This window comes from Cupressus sempervirens, chromosome 11 (assembly GCF_028749045.1).
Source record: "Cupressus sempervirens isolate cs-2001-9-10 chromosome 11, ASM2874904v1, whole genome shotgun sequence".
NCBI classification, from domain to species: Eukaryota; Viridiplantae; Streptophyta; class Pinopsida; order Cupressales; family Cupressaceae; genus Cupressus; species Cupressus sempervirens.
The window spans coordinates 412,074,495-412,093,485 of record NC_143128.1 but is presented as its reverse complement, the minus strand read 5'-3'; the positions used below and the strand labels follow the sequence as shown (position 1 = coordinate 412,093,485).

Below are 18,991 nucleotides of genomic sequence, written 5' to 3'. Positions count from 1 at the left end.
GCAAATAGTTTAATGTGTACAAACAATAGACAAGAACATGTAACACAGTAGTGCTCCAGTTATTATTCACATAGTGCTTCTAATGATGATTATAATGATCTTGGATGGTCTACATATACTTTTCGAAGAACCTTCCCGAAGGGGTCTGTCGGCTATATAACAAGAACCTTCCTGAAGGGGCCCATTGGCTACATAGCAATTACCGATGACATCAACTCGTTGGCTATATAGCAATTACCGATGACATCAACCCGTCGGCTACACTATTTACTGACGACATCATCCCCCCCCAAAGGAAAAAGTCGTCTCTAGACGACAATTACAAAATATCCGAGACAGATTAAGAAAACGGAATACATTAACTGACTAGCTACAACAAGATAGATTTGTTTTTGCCACATCACTTTCACATTCGTCCCGTGCCTGCACCAAACTGGTCTCCAAACCACGTTGCATCTGTAGACTTTGTTAACACAATACTGTCTCCTTAGTCAAGCTGACCTTGATAGCCACCTGTGCCGCTTTCTCTGCTTCCAACTCCTAGGTACACTGAGCCAAGTGTCGCTAAATTGCCTTTAATTGGATGATCAGCTCCTCCTGAGCTCTCTATGCATCCACCAAGACAACTTCACGTCCACACCTACTCCAAGTGCGTCAAAGCATATCACTCCTCTCGAAAGGCTTGCTCTGTTGTTCTCTCCACCTCTGGCATACAACCACTCTATGCTTGTAGTAGCTCTAGGTCTCATCAACTGGTCATACTTCCCACGACTGATAACTACATCGACTGGGGGTCCAGGGGGCATCGCCCCCAGCGGGGTCGAGGGGCAACACCACACAAAAGTTCATAAAACACACCATTTTTGTGATTTTCTTACAATCCCACATTCTTTTGGCAACCACTTACGTTTTACTACCTTTTATGTCTTTCCCTTCCCCTTGGCATCATGCGTTATTCATTCTGAACATTTTCAATCTGTCATATTTTTTATTTTTATTTTTAGAAAACCTCCTATCACCCTTCTTCTATGTTTGCACGGTGGTCTCTCTCTGTTATGTTATAGCCTCGTTGCCAATGTACAGCTATACAATGGATTGCTTCTATCATAGTCGTATTGTCTTCCTGCTACTGTACAACCTCCCCACTCCAACTATTGCCACTATACGTTATGGTTCTTCTGCTATCGATGTTCATATAGGTAAGCCATATGGTCTTTCTCCTTCGCCGTATAGTCACCCAACCTCCAAGCAATCTGGTCGTACGGTCGTACGATGCTCTTACCTTTTTTGCAACTTTCCCAGCCATGGCCGTATGGTACACCTCTTTGTTGTACTATCGTACAGTACACCTCTTTGGCTGTATGGTACTTCTCATGCTCGTACAGTAGGCATTTACTTGGTCATACAGTGGTGGCTCCTTGTCCATGCGGTATTAGACAATATCTTAGTTGGTTCGTACAATCCTTTCCTGAATGCATACAGTTGCTTTGTCTAGGCCATATAGTACTTCCTTGCTTGCTTCCAAAAGGTCATACGGTGGTAGCTCCTTGTCCGTACGGAGCCTCCAGTCTGAACAGTATTTTTCCCTTGCCCTGTGCTTGCCGTATGGTGCACCTCCAGGTCTCTTCCTGCAAATGTCTAGCCGTACGATGTATTCTTTTCTTTTCCATGTGGGTCAAAGCTCTCTCTTCTCCCACCAATATGTTTTTTGGTTCAATATCATTTCTGAGGTTCATGGTTTGTATTGTGGCGTCTTCATATTTTATCGGCTTATCTTCATTTAACATATGGGTTGGTGTTTCATCCACCTGTGCTTCTCATTCCTTTAGTTCACTATATTCCTCCGGGAACTTGTTTCTTCCTTTTTCTTCAACGCCCAACATGTTCCAGCTCAGGAAGAGTTCATAATCCTCCATCTGCCAGTGAAATAGTCCGTTCACCGAATCTAGGTCGTCCTCATTCGACCCTCCTTCCAGTCTCAATACTCCCTCTTCATCAGGTTTCATTCTTTTCTTCCCCTTGTCAACCCTCCACCTTTGCCTTTAGAATCCGACGACGCTAACTCCTCGCCTACCATTTCTGTGTGCAAGTCAATTATGAATCTTCTGCCTCCATGCTCCATTGATAGGGTATTTTGTTTCCAATCATGTTTTACTTTTTCTTGTACCAACCAACTCTGTCCAAGAATAGCGTCATACCCTCTTCTTTTCAGTGGAATGACCACGAAAGACAATAAAAATGGCTGCATTCCAATAGTTACCGATTGTGCCATCAAGGTTCCCAACGGTTTGATTTGTGTTGGTCTGCCGTGAGCAACTAGAATGTTGGTGGCCACAACGTAGGTTGTCCTAATTTTTTCCATACATCTTCTGGTAACACATTCACACCTGACCCTCTGTCCACAATTGTCTTTTGGAACAGTTTCCAGAATGCCCATCTCAACTACTATCGGATGCCTTCCCGTTGTGAGTGCCAGAAGCATTGGGTCTGTCGTCGTCGTTCCACTACTGTCTGTTCTTGTTTTCTCCGTTGCTTTCGGAAATGGTGTCATATTCAGAATGGCCGTCCATAACTGGGGCATTGTTGAGGTCACTTAATTTGATTGGGACTTCCATTTGCATCACCTGCCTTATTATGTTTTGCTCAGCGCAGTTCCTCGTTGAGGTACCAATAGTGTCCTTCAATTGTGATTTCTCTGCTTGCGTTGCTTTCTCAATTTCCACCGATGCTTCTTCCAATCTCTTCTTTTCTTCCGTCGGGTTGGAGTACAGTTTTTCTTGTTTACGGGTGATTGCCAAGACTTTTTCTTTGTCCGCACCGATGCTGATCAAATTCACTCCTGATTTTCGAGCACTTGGCATCTTCATGATCTCCAGGACCACACCATTTGCATAACAACTTTGATGTGTTTGTTGATGTACAATTCTGTGCAAAGTGGCCCCACAAATTGCATGCTCGACATTGAACCATCGGGTGGCCGTTTGCATCATATTGAATTCAGTTGCAACCCCCATTATTATTGTGGGTATTGTTGTTGGTATTGTTGTTTTGCTCTCTTCTATTGTTTCTGTACCCACTCAAAGTGGCACCGTCACTACTGGTGTTCCCACTTCCTCCGGATGTAGAAGCCTCCTGTGTTAGGAGCACTTGTTGGGGTCCTCTCGTTTTCATATTGAAGGGGCATTCTTCTATGGAATGTCCCATAATTTGGCAGATCTCACAGAACTGGTTCTTCGGACAGGATCCCTTCGTGTGACCTTCTGTCTTGCATTCGGTGCACCATAGCTCGTTTCCCTTCATCTCTTTCTGCATATTTTTAAATTCCTTCATCATTCAGATTATATCCTTCTAGAGAGCTCAGACCTTCTTGCTGCCCTTTTCGTCATCACTGTTATCTTCTTCCACAGACACGTCATTTGAGTCGGATGAGCTACTTTTCTTCTTCTTTTTCGTTTTTTGTTCACTTTCTAAGTCCATCGTCCGATTGTATGCTTCGGTGTATGATGATGGTGGCACAATCTTCATTTTCTTTCTTAACTCCGGACGTAGTCCCTCAATGAACCATCGCTTTTTTAGCCCATTCTGTCGACTTACTTTCCATTTTATCTATTAATTCTTTGAGCTTTTTGGCATATACACAGATGGTTTCATTTTTCCCTTGCTTCGTGGTGTAGATTTCTGCTACGATTTCATTGTCGTCGCGCAACAATTGAAACTCGATAATAAACTCCTTTTTAACGTCTGCCCATGTAGTTAATTTATGGGGATCCATGTCAGCAAACCAATCAACTACTACACCCCTTAGGGTTGCTGGAAATTGTCGCACCCATTCATTTGTGTTAGTTATGCCATTCGTCATCTAAATTGTTTCGCATGTCTTACAGTGTTTGATTAGATCGGTCGTTCATCATCATCGAACTTTGGCAACTTCTCCTTTGGTCCTGCCATTGTTACTTGATTTTGTGTACGGGCATTGTTCAGTACTGCTCCATCGACAGCGTTTGGCATTGAAACATCGGCGTTGTTCTACACTCTGACACCAGCGCTCTGTATCCCAACGGTTTGCACTCTGACACTAATGCTCTGTATCCCTACGGTTTGTACTCCGACACCAACGCTCTGTATCCTTGTGGTTTGCACTTTGACACCGACGCTATTTTGGATAGTCATCTTATCAACAACTACGTTCTTTGGTGAAGAAGGATCATTGTTAAGCGAAGTTGTCCGTTCTGGAAGTGTATTGCGGATGAAGAGTTCACTCCATGCTTGTGCTCCCTCGACACTTTGAGTTGTGCGAGTTAATTCCCTTCCATCTGGATTATCTTCCCTCGGTGTATACAAGTTCAGAAATTCCTCCCTTGCTTATTCCACCAAATCCAACCTTTGTCGAGTCTCTTCCAACAATTCCTCGGTGCTTCAGTGTCCGTTGGCAATCTGCTAAAAACTGTCTACATTTGGCCTGTTGTGCCAAAATTAAATTCCCTTGTGCTGTACGTATTTCATCTTTTTCCTTCAGCTTATTCTTATTTTTGTTTAGCTGATTTGGCATTAGTTTTCATTCCTCTGCCTTCGTTCTAAGTACATCGGGCAACGGTGCCAAATGTTTACCATATGGGGTAAATAGTTTAATGTGTACAGACAATAGACAAGAACATGTAACACAACAGTGCTCTAGTTATTATTCGCATATATGCCGAAGAGATTGCTTCTAATGATGATTACAATGATCTTGGATGGTGTACATATACTTTCCGAAAAACCTTCCTGAAGGGGTCCGTCAGCTACATAACAAGAACCTTCCTGAAGGGGCCCGTTAGCTACATAGCAATTACCAACGACATCAACCCGTCGGCTACATAGCAATTACCGATGACATCAACCTGTCGGCTACACAATATTTACCGACGACATATATTTCATGGACCTGGTTGTTGCTATCCTCATATTACCATCATTTAATGAATGAAGTAAAGTTTGTTATAATTTAGAGAGAAATGAGGTCACTAATACCATTAAATGTCATGGCCCTAGAAGAACTCATGATATTAAGTTAAGGATATATCTTGCTCTTGTTTGTTTGCAAGTTACCTTGCGCCATACACCGCTATGATGGAGGGTCAACTAGAATCAAAGAATAAGGTCACAAACAAAAACACCTACCAATATAAAACAATGATAAATGCAAATAACATGGAGCATGAACTATCATCGAAAAATAGAGGAATCCATGTTAGACACCATTTGGATTTGAAACATTTGATTAGGAGTTGTTAGTGGGAGCATGAAAATGAAGGCTTCCTGGCCTAATTCAAGGAGTATGTACCACAACATCAGGCAACAATGAGCAAAGTTTATATTGCAGCGGATATATTGTGCAAACATGCTGAATATGGATAAGAAAATTTATGTTAAATACCTAACCGCATGATGTGACGAGATGCAAAAGACTTATGTTATGATGACATAGCAACTATATGCTCTGATGGCATTGAAGTCTTGATGAAGAAAACAAAGTGCGTTGAGCACATAATGGATGGTATCCAAGGATATAGAAAACAACATTTAATATTAAGGGAAGATGCACATACTACATGAGATAAATTGGTAACCAAGGATTTTTATAAAGTGGCAGCAAATTGATAAAATAATAAGACAGCTGTGCGAAGGTTATTTGTCATGCATTAGCAAACATCATTGAGAAACATCTTTTCTTTTCCTATCCTTTATTGGATATGCTCGATTGAGCACTAGCCATTTGATTTTAGTTGGTTGCATACATTTAAAAAAGATATAGAGAAGGATGTATCAAATGCATTGCTACTGGAGAAACAATTAATGAAGACCAATCAGTATCCGATCACTGTAACCAAATCGGTTGAAAAGCATATTCAATAAAGATATAAATTTCTGCTAATTGCAGATTGGAAGTCCTAAGATATTGTTGACGGTGACAACTTGTTGGAGGAAGTTTATTTCTTTAAACTAATATCTTTAGAGAAGTTTCCCAACCTCTTAGGACTTAGGTAGTTAAAGAGGTTAAGTTTATATGATTATTGGAGTGTTCAAGATCCTCCACATGTTGGTGGTTTGGTTGTATTCAATTCTAAGATTTTTAAAATTGTCTAGAGCATTCTAAATACCAAACTTGAACTTAAATGAGGAAAGTTGAACAAAATATTGGCAAAATGCTATGACCATGGATTGAAGACCTATATTTCTCTCATTGTTCACTATGAGTGATACAAGTGAAACCAGATATAAGAAAAGTCATGCTAAAATCTATTTGAAGGGCAAGATGAAAGAGAATTGGGAACATAAACATTGTGTCTATTAACAAGTACAAGTCTTTGTCATGCGAGGTTAGTTCCATAATAGTTATCAAGTTACGTCCCCATTGATGAAGAAATATCTGTAAAGTGCGAATATGAAAGCAAAGTACTTAAGGATTGTTGACCATGCTTCTACTGCTACGCAGCGGACATGTGACTTCCATCTTTGGGGTCCTTATATATATATCTTCCACTTAAGTGATGATTATCCTCTCCCTAAATATGAACCTTCAAATCCAAATGTATTTCTTTTGACTTGTCTTAAATTAAACCCATTTACTATCCTTCTTACATGGTAAGTCCACCACTTATACGTGGAAATCAATTCCTTATTCTATTTTTCATTTTATTGCCATCTAAGCATCTTTGTCACCTTTTGTGTTTCAAAATATGTTTTTCTTGTAGTGTTTTATATAAGTAGTGGGTGACTTGTGTCCAAAGTTCTTCCATGTTAGATGCCTCCTTAATCTGTCTTATATGTTCCTTTTTATATTTTATACATTCACTCTATAATAACACATGTTCCTTACCATCGAATATGGAACTGGTTATTAATATGGTAATCCAATGCAATTTAATCATGTAAAGATCATGTGGCTTCATCACCCATCGTGCATTCGTACCTCTATATTCACTGATTTCTATTATGTTTCCTCCTTTCGTTTGATGTCCTTGTTTTGCTCAATCAATGGTCATAGAATATGGTTTCCATTTCTTATATTTTGGACTTTGAACTACTTATTCCTTCGATTCCAATGCACTGTTTCACATGATATCCTTCAAAATTAGATAAACAAATAGAACACAACATTTTCCTTTGCTTCATTCATTGAATTTATTTTTTCTTTGGTGCTTGTTCACAACTTTTAAGTCGAGGCATTCTATCAAAACATATAGCTGTGATGTTTTGGGTTCGAGCATGTCCTTGATCCAACATTGGGAGATACTGTCAAAATCTAGGCATGGTTAGAGCATTTTATTACAAGGAAAACATGAATCTCCTCCATTCTCATCTCTGGTCAATTGTAAAGCTTCATCGACATTTTGGGCTTTGCACCATGTTCTTACATACTCCCAAGCCTTAGATGGATCACAAAATATTTAAATTCATATCCTCTGCAATTTCGAAATGTTAAATGTTAAGTTTTTATTCGGTTGTCCAATGTTCCCAAATCAAATGCTTTGTTTCGTCCAAATTATGTCCAATCTTTACCTGTGAGATCCAGTGCCTTGTGCAATCACGATTGAGGCTATGGTTCTCAAAGATGTGTAATGCCTGTTCATCAACCAGTTGTTGTATACGATCGAGAGAAATGTTAAACAGGTTGAGATGAACTACAAGTTATCAACTTTGTTTTGTCTATAGGCCGTTTTCTTCTTTATCAAATCACTTTTTACTATAGACACATGATCGTTTAGGTCAGTTAAAGATTCATGTAAATCAACAACTTCTCGTGTACCATCATTAGGGATCCGGTATGCCTCTCCTTGTCGTGTCATGTCCTTATAAAAAATTTAATGTGTTGCCAATGTCAGATTCAAATGGTTGATTGATTGTGTCTCCATGTGTATCCATGAATACTCTAAGGGTTGTTAATGTTTTATACCAATAACATGTCTTCTTATATTTCCTGTTTTGATCGTTATCATCACAGACCCTCTCAAGAAATTGTATCAAGCTGCTTTAATGATGTTTTTCTAACTCTGCAATGCATTTTCAGTATTTTTCTAGCTTCCCCCATTGCTTCTTCATTTTGTCTTTTCTATATTCTCTTACATTTGCAATCTAGCTCTGATACCATGTTGGGATTTATTGATTGCATTTTGCAAATGTACTAACATTACCAGTGTTATTGTTGTGTTACAAATGCAGATTTAAATGTCATATAAATATGAGAGGAGACATGTCTCTATGGTTTAATCATCACTTAATTAATAATAATATATAAACAAAAATAATATGTATAACAATATATATAATATATCTATTATATACTATAATATATATATATTATATACAATAATATTTATTATTTAACATGGATAAGTATATATAGGAAATGATGATTTACCAATAACAATAATGTATCTCAACTGCACCGGGCCTTGGCCGGTCCAGCCGTCTGGCTTATTGTGTCAGGCTGGTGGTGTAGACGCCCGCCCTTTGAACAACATATTGATTGGGGGGGTTAGGGGGGTTAGGTAGTCAATAGGTCCTTGTAGGAGCCCTTCTTATAGTAGGGGCCTTGACCTCCACCCACTCCAATCTATACAATAATCTGAAAGGAGGGGCACCCACCCCAACCATCAAAATAGGTAGATAGGGCCTTCCATCCATTTTAAGGCACTCTTGACTGGCCTAAGAGGTTGTTTTGTCTTTGAGAACCTTCCCTTGACCAGCTGGAGCATCGACACTCTTCCGCAAGGACCCTACTATGGCAATGGGAAAATGTTGATCAAAGGGGAGAAGGATTGATCCAGAGCCACTCCTCCCCCCCCCCACTATTCTATGGCAATTCTTCCCAAAGAACGAAAAGGATTACTAGAAGGTCGGAGGGCATAAAAAGGTTACCTTTCTCTTCCTCTGCACCTAGCCCATGCCCATAGAATAGTAGGGGCCTCCCACCGCCTACAGAGTTAGGAAAGCTAGTTAGTTAGACCGTGGGGTGTAGAAGGATAGGGCTGCATCACAGCTAGCTTGGAGTTATCACAACTAGGTTAGTTCTCCCTCCCTTAGTATGGATAGGATGTTCTATCCATATTACATACTTTATATTGTTCGGGCCATAGGTAACGACCTTACTATTATAGTAGTTGAGCTAGGAGTTAGGTCCCCCCTACAGGATGACCCTACTATTCGCCATGGGCAGGTGAGGTCGTCCCCCCTTTGAGATTATTCCCTACTATTTGCCATGGGCATGATGTCTAGCTCTAGAAGGAAAACTAGTAACTCAATTAAGGCCCTCTATCTAGATTGTTCAACCGGTGCATGCATAGGAAGGACCCCACTTCTAATGCAAAGGGAGGTTGGGAGGGAGGTAGGGAAAGCTACCCAAGGCAATTGGATCAAGCTCAATCTCATATAAATATGAGAGGAGACATGTCTCCATGGTTTAATCATCATTTAATTAATAATAATATATAAACAAAAATAATAACATGTATAACAATATATATTATTTAACATGGATAAGTATATATAGGAAATGATGATTTACCAATAACAAAAATGTATCTCAGATCGAATCAATCCGACTGAAGCTACAACCTTAACAACACACACACACACACACATCATTGATAATGCATTGTTTGATCTTTTATAGAGAAGATTGATGTCTGAAACTAGATGATTAAAATTTCACCATGTTCTAGTTTGTTTATAGTTATTTTAAATTAACTTTACTAAATTTTATTTTTGTTGATATTGTATATTGTGCAAAAAGTGTCCCAAATCTGAAAAAGCTCTAAGGTGAGAAGAAACGTTCGAGAATGGCAGATTCCTCAATAATTAGTGTTACTGTTAGCTAAACTGGACATCCTCCCATCCACACAAGTGTTTGTTTTCCAAATTATTGGTGCACTGCAAATGAGCGCTCCCTCTCTTGCCATCCAACGGAATGGACTATTGTGCACTCCCTTTATTGTTTTGCATTACTTGTGTTCTTTGCTTTGTTTTTCTTTTCTTGCACATTGAATCTTTGGACCATTCTTGATGCTCCTTCATGCATCCCCTCTTCCTACATTTATTGTGCTATCTCTAGTTTCTTTACTAAGACCTGCCTGTGGGCCTTTGTGTGTGATTATGCCTCTTGTTCATGTAGACCATTTTGTGCATTGTGTCAATTCCCCAAGTAGTCTAGAAATCATGATCTTGCTCTCTGATAGTTGTAGTATTATGGACTAACCTGGTATGCTATTGGGTCAAATATTTGTTCCTGGAAGAAAGGAAGGTAGACATGTAGGGAATTACATGAAACTTGCTTGATTGGGTTGTGAATCCATACGCTTTTGGGGACCAAACACTTCCTGCTTGGGGAGAAGCAATCTGAAAATTGTGTCTTAATCATGATCCTAGGGAATTTTCTCCACCGAAGCTAAGGAAGAGTAGTCTAGGAACTCCTTAATGTAGAAAAATTGGTTATTGTTGTTATTGGCACATTGAGGACTTGTGTATATGGTTGCTAAAGGCTCACATTGATTTGGAGCATCTTGGGGAAGAAAATGGATTTGTATGCCAGTTCACAAAACTTGTTATTTTGCTACATCTGTTGTCTTGGCAAACACAACAAAAATCATGGTGAATGCATAAAACCTGGCAGAAAACACAGTTTTCCTTGGCCAACTTGTCTCTTGTAGTCAAATCATGAGTAATTTAGGACTCATATACTCAGTTAACTGCTGCTTTAGGCAGAAAATGGAGTATAATTGCACAGCACGCCTCCCAACTCATGGATTTGAACATTGATCTTTTATGCTTAGTGAAGGCAGGTCTAAGGTAAGACACTTGCAGGCACAAACAGTGCATAGAAATCTCCAAAAGAACCTTCGGAATTCTCCTAGCACACTCCAATTGTTCAGAAAAATAACAATCTCAGACATGGAATTATTTTTCAATTTTGCAGGTCAGATATATGACTGTTAATAGGCTAGCAGAACCGTGAATGGGACTTTATTTCAGTATCTCCGATCTTGTAAACAGCCTCTTACAAGCCCAATGAAACTAACACCATCAAATGGCATGGAAGAAAAGCAGCTACTGGTCTGCAGTGACTGGTTTGAGACGTAGAAACTTTAGCAATTGGCTGTTGCAACCCCAGTCAGAAAGGACATGCAGTAATACTCTTAAGAACAATCTCCAGCCACCTCTCCAGTGCTCACCATTCAATTTATACACTCCCAGCAATAATGAACACACTGATATGATAGGTAGAAATGCAATTAGTAGTTATCTGTTTGATTTTCAGATGTAGTATATAAACTTAATTACTGGAAGCAAGGGCAACTTGATAATTAATTTCTAACACCTTGAAACTGCATTCATTCATCACTGATACACCTGTAAATGACTAACAATGTACGGACACTTCTGCAAAAACTACTGTTCAAAAGGCAGTGCCTGATCCATAAATGCCTCATGCAATGCAACAAATGCCACTTATGAATGCTCTGGCTTCCATAGGAGATTCCTCTATCCTGCAAATAGCCAGAAGACCCCTACAAATGGTGGCAGCCAGCTCTCAATATTGTTGACATTTGATCTCGACCATTCGAACCCTCCCATTGCAAATAATTGATGGTACGGCCTAGCTAAGACGTCATTGGAAACACATTTTGTACAGCTAGCATAGAGAGCAATGATGATAGGTGCCAGTATGAGAACTTGCAAAAGACAGGCATGCTCTCCAAGAAGTGTGGAGCACAGCCCAAGAGGCCCTAAATACGTTGGAAAGAGCTACGATAAGCCAAAAATTAAGTTCAAAATCATCATCAAATGCCAAGAAAAATCAAACAGGAGCTCTCTAAAATGCTTGGAGTTTTCTTGAGTATATCTAGAAGCTTTATGGGAAAACTTGGAGCTGACAAAAGCCCCACAAGCAATATGGCATAAAAATGGGAACATAACAGTCACCCTTTCTGTTTCAGCCATTTTCCAGTAGTCTCAGGCTGTCTTGCACGTGTCCTTTTCAAATTACTCTGATTTCTGTAAGCTTAAAGCAGCTTATTGATCAGGGGAAGGATTCGAAGCCAGTAAGATTAGGTCCATAGATAGGGGATGGTGAAATGGAATCGTCACACTAATTTAAAGGACCACTGTGATCTGGAATTGGTGATTTCTTCTCAGAGGCAAAGGTACCTCCTTAAGCATGTCTTTAGTTTGTCCCAAAAATGATTTAATTGTACAAGTGTACTTGTACTAGATGGTGGACATTTCAAGCAGCATGAACCCATATGGTGTTTATAAGCGGCAAAAAATGCTCTTCTTTAGAATGCATGGCTATATGCATTTGTGATCTGAATTCCCTTTTTGCCCGTACCCATTCATTCCCATTGTTATATTACCACGAAATAGTAATACAAAGCTTTGTGTACATTTGTACATTAGGTCCTATAACAATCAAGTCATTTTGTGAGTAAATAAAAGTGCAACTTACAGTAGTTAAAGTTTAAAATTACTATTATGGTTATAGATTGCAAGTTGTGTCTAATATTGACTATTGATGCACACGTCATTTACTTATCATCAAATTTAAGAAAACTTATTGGAAACGAAGGTGATCTGAAACAGAGATGATATTATCTGTTTCACAGTGATTATGCAATCATTTCATCAGATACAAACAGATTGCATTTAGGATTATTTTAACATATTAGTTAATGTAACCTGTATCAAATTATGCATTGCAGGCTTTTGCTAATTTGTTACAGCTGCCTCGAGATGAATCTGATAAAATACTGAAGGAACGTTTTCCTGTGGCACGATTAGTCACCTGTGATCAGCATGGCTCACAAGTAATTCATTTTCAATGTATTTTTACCTTTGTCAATTGTCGCAATGTAATGAGTTGTTTCAAAATCTAAATCTGTTACAAATTTTCCCTGATAAACTGATACTGTTTCCTACAATTTATATATGTATTGAACAAACATGCAGGCTCGATTTTTGCTTGCCAAGTTGAATCCTTCTGCAACATACAATTCAGGCATGGGGCCTCAATCTGGACGGGAGTTTATTTTTACAGATGATGTAAGCTTTCAGATTTACATGGAGCATCTCCAAAAAGTAGCTGTTCAATAATAATGTCAAAGCTAAACTTTAGTTTATTGGAAATGTGTAGAACCTTTGTTGAAGATAAACATGATAGAGGAAATAAAAAATCTTTCATCAATGGTTATGGATTAGGTGTTGATCTCTGTTTCTTGGCTTGTTTAGTGGAAAATTGAAATGAGAAAGGTAATACACGTTCCCTCAAAAGGCTATATAAGGGGGTTTGGATTCAGAAAATGATTTTCTTGCTTATTTATCAATTGCTTATTTCTAGAGTATGAACGAAACAACTTCCTCTTCTGTGATGATGGAAATGCTTTTGGCAATTTATGGTTTCAAGGACAAAGACACTCCCTACCATTTGAGCAATTCCATATTGGAATTTCTATTGTGCTCACAGCAGTTGAAGATCTCTAACATGCCATTCGGTGTGTTCCCATATTTTGGGTATTTAATCTATTGGGTATTTTAGCATTTCTCTAGGTTTTGAGTTTTAACTTTTAAATCAATAAATCACCTCTGTATATCAACAAATTTAATCAATTTCTTTTGGACAATTTGTGTTAATTGCCCCAGCTACACCATCAAATAAAGTAATGCAACCGATAAAGTGACAGCATTCCTTTCTCATAGCAACCATAATAATTTAAGGAGGAATAACAGCCATTTTTATACAATGGGAAATGATGTATTGAATTTGTCAGCCACACTCAAAGACTAGTTTTGAGCTGGCCAGACACTTCAGTGTTGCCATCCAAGTTTTCGTGATATTGCATCTAGATTTGATAGATTATCTCAGCCACTAAATTTCCTTTATTTATTTATGGAAATGTAAATTGCCCATTTTTGCACCTTCCTTGGTGCCAACATTTCTAGCAAGGTTTGCCTATTATTTGGTTCCCATAGCCCAGTAGATTGCATAGGGGACTCTTTCAGTGGGCTCGTTGAAACATATCAGGGCTTTGTGAGCCTGTTTGATCAATTTTTTGCAGTCTCCTAGATTTTCAATCCATCCCTATTATTTAGGGATGGATTGAAAATCAGCACGGACACACCAAGAAATTCACGGGATCAGCTTGGAGACTTTGAGCACAGTTCTTGTGTTTTAAGAGAGTTCACTCACACTGGTCAGATATCATCAGTGGATGGAGGGCATTAGACAAAGCTTAGATATGGGTCCAATTGAGTGAGTTACAAATACTTTGGGAATTATTTTATTATTTATTAAAATTATTGGCCTAAATACCTAAGACACAAATTAAGTTATAACTTAATTAAGAGGTTCAATCTCTGGGAGGGGACTTTCATCAATTAAAATATTATTTTATGTTTTTAAAAAGGATGAGAGAACCCTAGAAAGCAATCGATCCATGAAAAGGAGGGAAGCTAAAGTTCAAAGAGGAGTTGTGTTTGGGGATCTATTCATTCAAGGTAAATTAGGGTTTTGGAGAGGCTTGAAAGATGAGCTTCAACCATGTTCAACCTTCAAAGACAAAAACTGATAGAAGTGTGAAGACGTACAGGTCTGAAATAGCATGAAATGGTCTAAAAAATTGCATATGCTCAGCTTATTACTTTATTAGAATCATGCAATTAGCAACAAATTACCAATCTAGATTTGGTAGAGGGTTGGAATTGTCTATTTTAGTAGCAGATCTTTGTTTATAACTCAAAACCTAGGAACTTACAGCAGTTGTAGCATTACAGGTTAGTCTCATTCCAAACCCAGTTCAGACATGGGTCAAGAGTATAGTATATCAAGCTCGTCTTCCAGGCGTGAAGGCAAGGGAAAAAGTAGTAGGTTCTATACGTTTGACAACATACTACAAGTGGCTGACAGTAAAGCCCAGCCACAAAGCATATGATCTCAGAATCAGATTTGGATGCCAGTTGCAGTAAGCAACAATAAAAAAAACTGAGAAGTCAAAGATTTGGTCTAAAATCAACATTTGTGTTTGGAATATTGTGGAGTTTTCTGAACACATAAAAGGCTCTTGTATTTTATTGCCTGGTACAATCTCTTATAGTAATTTGTAATTAATAAATTAATGTAATACCCTCTAACCCTAACATGTCCTTGATATGTGTATTGAAACTTAGGGAATGTTATAGGGACATATATGGTTGTTTTGGTAACAATAAGATCCTTCTTGAGGTGATTGTATAACCCATTCTTTTCCAACTATAATAACTTTACATTCTAGTTTGGAAATGATAAATCTTTTTCCTTCACGAGTATTCTTCTCTTCTTATATGTCCGTAACATTTTATGACCTACATGTTGGGGCCATTTAATAGATCTATACGTTACTATGTGAGGTATTCCTTATCAATGATTATGATTATCTTATATAAATTACTTATAATGTCTGAAGGGTTAATTGTGATACCCTACCCTGGTGATACCACTTATTATACTTATGACTAGATATGATTGTGACATTTTATCATTTGTGAACTGTGTTCCTCCTTACTAGACTTAGATGATGAGATGTTATCAGATTATGCCTTTCCTTCGAATAATATGTTCATTATCGTTATCTTTTATGTTTACTTATACATGATCTTGGTTGCCTCTTTCGTTAATTATGAGTTTCTTCTTGCTGAGTAATGATTCATAACTATTGCTTATATCTTTGATTATGCTTACTTGTGAATTTTGCATTATCAATGATGATAACTTACCATCTTTTATTACATCTACATAGTTATAATTATCTGCGTGCTAACAATATTAATGAATCATGTTTTAGCATGAATCTTGTTTGATGTGCTTGTAGGAGGTAGTCATAGTCACTTCCATGTGAGATCTACACAATGTCGCACTCTTCATCTTTGTCTACTTATGTATGTATGTACGTACGTATGTATGTATGTACGTACGTATGTATGTATGTATGTATGGACTCCACGTATGGACTCCACTTGGGTAAGCAGGTTTGAGCACGCTTTAAAAATCCTTGAAAGTTGTTGTGGAGGTAATGCCAAGGTTTGCACAAGTAACTCGTTTTGGCATAGGTTTTCTATTTAGGTGGACCAATTGGCTTTCTTTGACTTGGTGATTTTACATTTTTATTATTTTAATTGTATAATTTTTTAAATCATTTCATTTATTTCTCCTTGCAATGACTTTCAAATGATCTTTGCATGTTATATTCAAGGTTTCATGCTTTTTAAGTAGTTTGGATTGACTTACCTTGTTGACTATGGATGAAGTTGTCTAATCTTATGGTTTTCTCTGTATTTTATAGTTAAGTGTTATGGCCCCTTTGAATGGTTAGATTTACTTTGGCACATGTGATTTATTCTATCTTAATGTTATCTATTATAGTAAGTATAAATACACAAGAATGTTAATGTTGCATTCTATATCTTCCTAAACACAGATTGTAATATATGTGTGTGCACGTGTAAGTTATATGTGATTATATTTGACTATGCATATTAATTATAATGTGTGATTATATTTGACTATGGGTATTAGTTATAATGTGTGATCATATTTGGCTATGGATATTAGTTATAGTGTATATTTGGATCTAAGGTATAGCATTGTTAATAATTGAATATTACTTAATGCAATGTATGCTATTCTTAATTACTAATTATTAATTTGAATAGGTTACTTTTGTTTTATTAAGTAAAATAGGTTTTAAAGGCGCCCTCAAACCCAACTACAGAGTAGATATAGACCAAAACAACCTACACCCCAAACCAAAAGATATATAATACGCTCTTCAAGGATAATGGGATAGAGACATAAGAGACCATAGATGGAGAAGGGGGTGCCAAGCATCTCACAACCCCCACTAACACAAACAAGTGGTCAAGGAAAGGATAAACACTTAATTAATAGACCACCCAATAAAAACAAAAATAGAACAAATTTTAAGATTTCCCCTTAACCCCTAACTTGTGGGAATTGGGAGAAGAATAAGAGCAAAATTTCTTTGAATGATTTCCTTCAACTGTAATCCATCCCTCTTCAATCTTGGAAGCCATAGAATGTCAGGCCAACAAATCAACAAAACTAATAGAACCAACACCATTAACAAGACCAACAATAGTAGTGCCAACACCACAAGATCCACCCTTCACAAAAGGGCCAACATCATTAATCTTTCCCACTGAAGCCACAATGCAATTACACTAGTCACTTCTAGCCACAACATACTCAACATCACCATACTAGACTGAGCCAACATCATCAATCTTTTTGTGATCAACAACAGGAAGAAACAATAGAGGCTCCATTACTAGAGCCAACTACAAGAGGAACCACAAAAACAATATCTAGATGACTAGAACCAATAGCCAACAAAAGACTAGGAGAAAGGACAATATACCTTCTTGATGTTGAGTAACAATAGTGGAATCTGAGGGATCTTCCCCAATAGATGCAAATCACTCTTTGACCACCGTATAGTGCTATTACAATGCACCCATCCACCATGAGGACAGTTTGAATATGTTACATGTTATTTTTATCTTCTTTGCAATATATTCTAATAATGATTATAAAAGAATTAATTATAGTTATACTTAAGCACTATATAGTTGAGTTATAATTATATTGAGTTATATAATTATGCTTTTTAGTTAAGAGTTAGATGGGGTTTGATTACCTTTGTGAAATATATTTATATAGTCCCTTTTTTGTTTTTAGGGGAGGATGGGCCAAAGCCTTAAGGAGAGCTTAGTTGTGCTTTTCATGGAGATTTTCGAAGGAAAACCTATGATTTGTGAGGGAATTTTTGCGAGCATATTTATTTAAGGATTTATAAGTTTCTTTGTTTTCGGTGAGTGTCATATATGAGAGTTTCATGTAATGGTCACCCTTGGATGTACCAAAAAACTAAACCAAATTGCTGAAAGGAATTATGTCAAACAGTTTGCATTCAACTTCTTAAAACCCCTTATAACTTTGGAAATCAAACCTTTATTTGTTTGTTGTGTTTCGTGCATGGAATTGGTATCATACAACATAAACAAGAAAGAAACTACAATAATATGCAAAGTGGAAATGAACTGCTGCTAATAAAATGTTATTTTTAGAATTCATAAAACCAAATACATGGCAGATTTATCAACTCACTAATTACTTCAACAATATTGTCATAATACTCCAGCCCATGCTTACGAACTTGCTGCTACAATACTTTGTCCTCCAATCAGTCCACTACCTTCATAATACCATTCCCTCCAAGCGGCATAAGCGTCGGACAAGTAGTGAAAAAGATATGAGCAAAATATCAAATCTGCCTGTAGCCGGAAATGCAACTAAACTGTCTGATAATGAAGCCAATAAGAAAGAATTCCAAAGGCCAAACCCCAAGGGAATGACGTCTAGAATGTTACAAGAGAGGATAGACGTCCTCAAATGCCAAGAACGGAGCTGCAACTCACACACCAATTTCTTCTCATATTCAACCTGTCTAATGAAGCCACAAATGCTTCCTTTCATTCTATTCCCACGGGTCCGCTCAACTCATATGGGCAATGTGGGATAAAAAATGTGCAATATAAAACATATATTAAAATACCCCTTATGTCTCCCTTGGGTACACATCACCATAAAATAAATATTAAAGTAACACTTTAATATTTTACAATTAAATTAGACGTTACTTTAATAAAATTTCAGGCATTAAAATGTATTAGCAATCGGACTCTGAATAATGCGAGTGATAGCTCATCGGAAAGCTCTCACCGAGGAGTATCGAATCCAATCACCAAAATTGACTTGCACTGTGTCCTGTTGACTTACTAAAAATAGTAAGTATGCCTGAAACTAAGTAAATCAACTTCGTTTTGGCCCAAACTGGAAATGACTAGGTCAAAACACTCCAAGATCCCATTAAACCCTTCGTTAGCCCTCGGGACCATGTAGAAC

At 37.7% G+C, this 18,991-nt stretch overlaps 1 protein-coding gene across 3 annotated transcripts in view; it reads left to right on the top strand.

Annotated features, from left to right (window-relative positions):
• LOC149530211 (protein transport protein SEC23 E-like) overlaps nucleotides 1-18,034 on the top strand; it is a 300,314-nt gene extending 282,280 nt beyond the window's left edge. Inside the window, exons 11-13 of one of the 3 annotated variants that reach the window (XM_089811665.1) lie at nucleotides 12,738-12,842; nucleotides 12,985-13,077; nucleotides 17,765-18,034. In XM_089811665.1, coding sequence (XP_089667791.1) covers nucleotides 12,738-12,842; nucleotides 12,985-13,077; nucleotides 17,765-17,872 — 306 coding nt within the window. In that variant the 3' untranslated portion in view covers nucleotides 17,873-18,034. Of the gene's footprint in view, nucleotides 1-12,737; nucleotides 12,843-12,984; nucleotides 13,573-14,805; nucleotides 15,027-17,764 lie in introns of those variants that run through there. The other 2 variants (XM_089811664.1, XM_089811666.1) reach the window with 2 other exon arrangements.
• Nucleotides 18,035-18,991: the final 957 nt, after the last annotated feature.